Source organism: Trichechus manatus, unplaced genomic scaffold, assembly GCF_000243295.1.
Source record: "Trichechus manatus latirostris isolate Lorelei unplaced genomic scaffold, TriManLat1.0 scaffold00131, whole genome shotgun sequence".
NCBI lineage: Eukaryota > Metazoa > Chordata > Mammalia > Sirenia > Trichechidae > Trichechus > Trichechus manatus.
The window spans coordinates 6737137-6743136 of NW_004444067.1; the positions used below are offsets into that span (position 1 = coordinate 6737137).

The following is a 6000-nucleotide window of genomic DNA, read 5'->3' on the forward strand; positions in this document are numbered from 1 at the left end:
TTTTGATATGCCCAAATAGGCTGCTCATATGAGCTAGTTTGATTATTGGTACCTTTGAAGCTCTAACATCCTGTCGTCAGGTGGTCAGCTCTATTACTAGGTATGTGAGCCCAGGAGTCTCTTTACTCTTCTTGTATAGATTTAGCTCAGGTGTCCAGGTAGTTGGTCACCAAGTGTGTGGTGAAGGCCCTCACCTACAGTCCTAGACGGGCAGGGGTGATTGGAGTAGGCACAGGTATCTGGCTGCAGTAGGGGGTCACACGCTGAGCAAGGCAGGGGGCTGATGGCTGCCCCTGAGTGTCTGAGAGGAAAGTGTGTCCCTGTTCCCTAGAGTGTGTGGGTGGGTGTGTTTTGCAGCTGGACTATGGGCACCCATTGTTGTTGGCTGTAAAGACTGGGAGGCACCACTTATTCTTGGACCCCTGTTGCAGGTGGCTAGGTGGTGTGGGTGGAGCCACCAGTCCTCAGGCACCTACTGTGAGTAGGTGAGGACCCTGCTTAATGGGCAGAGCGGTATCAGATGTCACGAACCTTCCACACCTCCATGTAGCTGATACAGTGAAGTTAGACTTCAGGCGTATACCCTGTGGTACTGTGCAAATGAGGGCCTTTGCTGTTGAAATGAGCTCAATCAGTTCTATGCAGGGGTGAAAGGCATTCAAAGTCCATGGACCCCTTATGTCTGTGACTAGGCAAAGGAGCTGTGCCTACCCTGAATTCCTGGCTTAGAGGAGCTGGCAGATTATTTTTTCCTGTTTGTTAACTTGTTCCCTTTCCAAGGCTGGGAGAATGGCTTAGGGCACCTGACGGGTCCTACTTCTGGCCCAGGGGATGAGGCAGTCACTGAAGCCGGCTGGGACCCAGGGTAAACCGGGCAGGCAGCAGATAAATGGGAGAGAGAGTCTTACCAAAGAGGATGTTTTTGATCTGCGCGGTAGGTTAAATGTATGTACTTACCTTTTGCCGATTGAGTGCCGCTTTTCACTGGCTCTGGAGGCCTGAGCAGACTCTCTGCCACTTGGTCTCTCCTGATGTGGAAAATGCATCCCAAATGCCACTGCCCGCCTTTAATGCACGCCAGCTGATCCGGCCTTCAGGGCACCGGCTCCAGCTGGGTCAGGTCTGGCAACTCCTCGCTGCTTCTGAACCGTCTCTCCCTTTGCCATCACTCAGTCCGATTCCTCAACTTTGCCTTTGATGTTCAGGGCTCCTAGATTGTCATCTATAATCGATTCACTTGTTTTTTTAGGTCTGTGTTATAAGAGGGATCACCAGAAGCATCTGACTACTCTGCCATCTTGGCCCCACCTCTCTCCTTTCTTTTTTTTCCTTAAATCCAGCTTAACAATCTCTGTTTTTTTATTGGATTGTTTAATCCTTTCACATTGAATATTGTTATTGGTATAATGGGATTTACGTCCACCATTTTACTCTGTTTTTTATATATCTGATGTCTTTTTTTTTTTTTTTTGGAGCCCTAGTTGCACAGCGGTTAAGAGCTTAGCTAATAAGAAAAGGTCAGCAGTTTGAATTCACCAGTTCCTTGGAAACCCTGTGGGGCAGTTCTGCTCTGCCCTATAGGGTCACTATGAGTTGGAGTCAACCCAACAGCAACTGGTTTGGGTGTTTTTGGTTTTGATGTCTTTTTTGTTTCTCTGTTCCTCCTTTGCTTCTTCTGTCTATCTCCCTGCTGCCTGGTGTGTTTGTCGAGTGCTGTTTCTGTCCACCCTGACGAGTGTCAGTGAGCTTCCTGCTGGGTAACTGACACTGCTGTTTGTGCATTTGCCATAAAGCAATCACCCTGGCATCAGGGGCCTGCTGCTTGCTTCTGGTTGTCTCCCAGTTGCTTTGATTTTCACCGTCCTCATTATGCAAAGAGCAGAGAAGCATGTTTGTGTTGTGCTTTGAGCTGGCAAATGCAGCTGACCTGAGGATGGAGCGGATGGAAATTACATACCCCACGGCTTCCCTGGGGAGAACTGGGGCGACTCACCGGGGTCTGAAGAAAGTGCCCTGGGGCCACCACATCCACCCTGCTGTTGGCACCCAGAAAAGTCCCATGAGGTCACTGCTAACATCCAGTGGATACCCACGATCCTGAAGGGGCTCACTGTTCATGTGGTGCTTTTAAACCTCCCACGCCTGTGCCCAGGCCAGGCCCTGAGGCTGGGTGTCCCCTCCAGCCTCCCCTCGGTGAGCCCAGTTCAAGTGTGACCTGCCCCATAAATCCTTCCGTGGCTCCCCAGAGAGGAAGGTTGCTGCTTTCTGTCATTTATGGCTACATTTAGTAAGCATTTATAGGACTGTATGCAGCCAACCACTCTAGTGTATTAATTTCTTTGTGGGTATAGTCGTACAGCCTAGGCATGTGCACCCTCACACACACACACATGCACACACACACAACATGAGCCACAACAAGTCAAGTGAATTGTGTCATAAGTGTTTGTGGGATTTGTTTCTATAGTGAGAGGGACCTCAGGAGTGGAAGCCCCCACTTCATTGACTGTAAAATAGGGGGCATCATACTCCAACCTAACCTAGCCTAGAAATATGTTTATTTGGTCTGCGGAATATTGGACAAAAAATGAATCATTTGTCGATATTTAAAAATTGAGAGATTTTACAAAAAGTTGCCAAGTTCCTTTGGATCATCAGAAGATCTGGGAGCACTGAGGTGATGCTCTCGCTTGACGGCTTTGGCAGGGACTGTGCAGCTTCCTGCAGCAACACGGTCCCTGCAGGAGTTTGAGTTTTTGACCCTTGATTGAAGCTCTCTGCAGATGAAGAGTGCTGGGCTGGGTCCTGGCAGTCCTGCAGCCTCCATCCGTCTTCCCGTCAGTTTTTCCTTAATTAATTTTATTAAGAGCACTTGAACTGCATCCTTCCTTCTGCCCGGTTAGAACTGGCACTGGGCCTGAGTAAAGATGGTGGCAGGCAGCTGCACCCTCTCAGCTCTCAGCTGTTGATTATACCACAGTGAGACCAGTGCTCTGTGAGCCCACGCTGCAGGAAGAGGCCCTTGGAGGAGAGGGGCTCTCCTCCTGGACTCTCACCCCATCCTCAGAACAAAGGCATTTTGGGAAATCCTAGGGACTGCGGCCTGCAGCGGGTGGTGGTGCCAGACCAGCCTCTTCACTGGGGTTTTGTTGAACATCAGGCCCTGTGCTGGGAAGATGGGGCAGGCGGAGGTGAGCAGAGTATGATCTCTGTTCTTAAGGAGAGGAGCTAAGTGCTGACCGTCTGAGCATCCGCACGTCCAGGCAGCACACGGGAATCCCAGCCGCCGTGCTCAGGAGTGGGAGACACGACTCGTATTTTTCTGTAATACGAATGCACAGCTGCATCCACAGCTGGTGCTGTGCCTAGGGAAGAGAACCCCAGGGCATCACACTGGAAACCAGATGCTCGCCCACAGGGGATGGGCGTCACTTCTGCCCACAGCTCCTGTCCAGAAGGAGCCTGCTGGCCCAGCAGCCCCAGGACACCAAGTGTACTCCTCCGGGTGCCCAGAGCCAGCCGTCCAGAAACGTGGCCGGTCATGCTGATGGCTTCCCAGGGGGCAGCAGTGTGTCTCCTGGGGCTGCCATCCCTCACTTCTCTTGGGTCACCTCTATTGGGAACTACTGTTCAGATAGACCAAGTTGAGCAGCCTCGTCCAAGTCAATGGTTTTGACAAAAATTCATATGTGTCCTGGTCCAGTATGTTCGAGTGAATATGCGTGTGTGAGTGTGCATGTGAGTGTGTGTGTCAGTGAGTGTATGTGTCAGTTTGTGTGTATCAGTGTAAGTGTGCGTGTCAGTGTGCGTGTGTGCATGTGTGTGCATGTCAGTGAGTTTGTGTGTCAGTATGTGTGCGTGTCAATGAGTGTACGTCTGTGCATGTCAGTGTGAGTGTGAGTGTGCTTGTGAGTGTGAGTATGCATGTGTGCATGTCTGTATGCATGTGTGTGCATGTGAGTGTGAGTATGCATGCGTGTGTGAGTATGCATGTGTGTGAGTGAGCATGCATGTGTGTGAGTGTGAGTATGCATGTGTGAGTGTGAGTATGCATGTGTGTGTATGCGTGTGTGTATGCGTGTGTGTGTGAGTGTGAGTATGCGTGTGTGTGTGAGTATGCGTGTGTGTGTGCGTATGCATGTGTACATGTGTATGAGATATCTATCTGTTAGAGTCTAACCTCGTGGGGGATAGGAGCGGTTCTGTGTCCGCGGCACTTGGTGCCTCGTTCTCTGTAGGTATCGGGTATAAAATGAATGAGTGAGTGAATGGAAACTGGAGCAAGCTCACACGATGTTCTCTCTGATTCTCTGCAGGTTTTCCTCTTCTCATCTGTATCATTTCAGTGTCGTCTGCCATGTACAGTTATGGAGCAGGTAACAAGTAAGTGCAGGGGCTTGCCCTCGTCGTGAGGAATTCCCACCGCTCAGCTCTTTGTCATGTTCCTCTGGGGTGGGTGCTGTGTGAGACATGGGGCAGATGGAGTGAGGAACAACCCCAGCTGTGCTCTGGGCTTCCTCAGCCTTGAAAGTAGCAGCTAGGGTGTCACATCCCTCCAGGAATGATGGGGTGGCTGGTGGAAGTTTTCTGTTGGACCTTCTTCCCGCATGGGGTCTTCCCAACACAGTTTTGGTCACCTGTGGAGCTCAGGCTTGTGACCCATCGCCCATTCTTGGGTGGTCAGCACCGTGCCTAGTTCACAATAGCTACTTGATAAATTGCAGTCAAGTGACTATATGAACGTACAAATGAGTATGGTCTTCCATGCACCTGGCAGGTGGGTCTTAGGCTTCCCATTGCTTGGGTAGGAGGGGATGGGCCTTTATGTGACCCAGGATCTGGTGCCGCCATTTTGAAACTGCGGCTGGTGGCTCCACCGTTGAACCAGGAAGAGGAAGGGATGGTGCTGTGGAACCAGGTCAGGGTTCCGAGCTCCAGAGAGATTTTATTTTCTGATGAGAAAAGAGGCTTTACCTCAAATGCCTTTGGAAAGTTAACCCCCATCTTCTTCAGGCTGGGGCACCCCTGAGTGAAAACACGAAATGGAAACATCCTCAAGCATGAGGAGGAGGAGAAGGGGAGTTAAGCATTTGTAGAGCCTCAGGACGAGACGTCTCTCCAGCTGGACTGCTGACCGGGGAGAATCCACCCTCTTGCACGTCAGGGCGACAATTTACTGAAGATGTCACGTCAAAGCAGGCATTGTCTGCGTGCACATGGAAGCAGGAATGATTAAAGGACCATCATTCTGGCCCCTTCCGTTCCATGCAGGGTGGATTTAGAAGTTGAGGCGCTCATTAAGGGAAGAGTGTTCCTCTCACGCTCTTCTCAGCACTGTTTGTTCCACTTTCTCCCCGTCGGGGGCTGGTGGATGCCTTCCGCCCACAACACGCATCTCAGCACCAGTGTCGTCCTCGTCCGAGCCCCCCAGTCACGGCCGAGAGCAAGGCAGCCCCGCAGAGCACTGGGGGCCTCATGGGGTTTCTGAAGAGGGGAGGACTCAGGAGATCCTTATCCTTAAAATCCTGCAGGAAGATGTTAGGAAGCGCAAACTTTCTCTGTAGCATCACAGCCTCTCAGAGAGCCTGGGCTTGAGCAGAGGGCAGCCGCGTGGAGCTGCCCTGCATTTCCCTTCACATGGGGCGTCCTCAGATGAGGGGTTCCTTCATTCAGGCGCTGGGTGTGGTGCAGGGCTGAAGAGTGTCCCCATGAATTCCTGTCCTGGAATCTCAGAAAGTCATCTTATTTGAAAACAGAGTCTTTGCAGATGTACGATGAGATCATACTGGATTAGGATGGGCGCTAATCCAGTATGACTAGTCCTTATAAGAAGAGCAGAAGAAGTTGTTGAATTGTTGTATACTTTGTTGTGTATATTTTCATCAAAATAAAATTCTAAAAATGATGCATAAAAAAAAGGAGAAGGGACACACAGAGGACAAAGATGTAAAGATGGAGACAGGGATGGAGTGATCAGAGACACAGAGGAGAAGCCGTGTG

General features: G+C 50.7%; 1 protein-coding gene across 1 annotated transcript in view; it reads left to right on the top strand.

Annotated features, from left to right (window-relative positions):
* ADGRD1 (adhesion G protein-coupled receptor D1) overlaps positions 1-6000 on the top strand; it is a 107161-nt gene that overhangs the window by 83459 nt on the left and 17702 nt on the right. The window contains exon 19 of the mRNA XM_004385050.1: positions 4317-4383. Coding sequence (XP_004385107.1) covers positions 4317-4383 — 67 coding nt within the window. The remainder of the gene's footprint in view (positions 1-4316; positions 4384-6000) is intronic.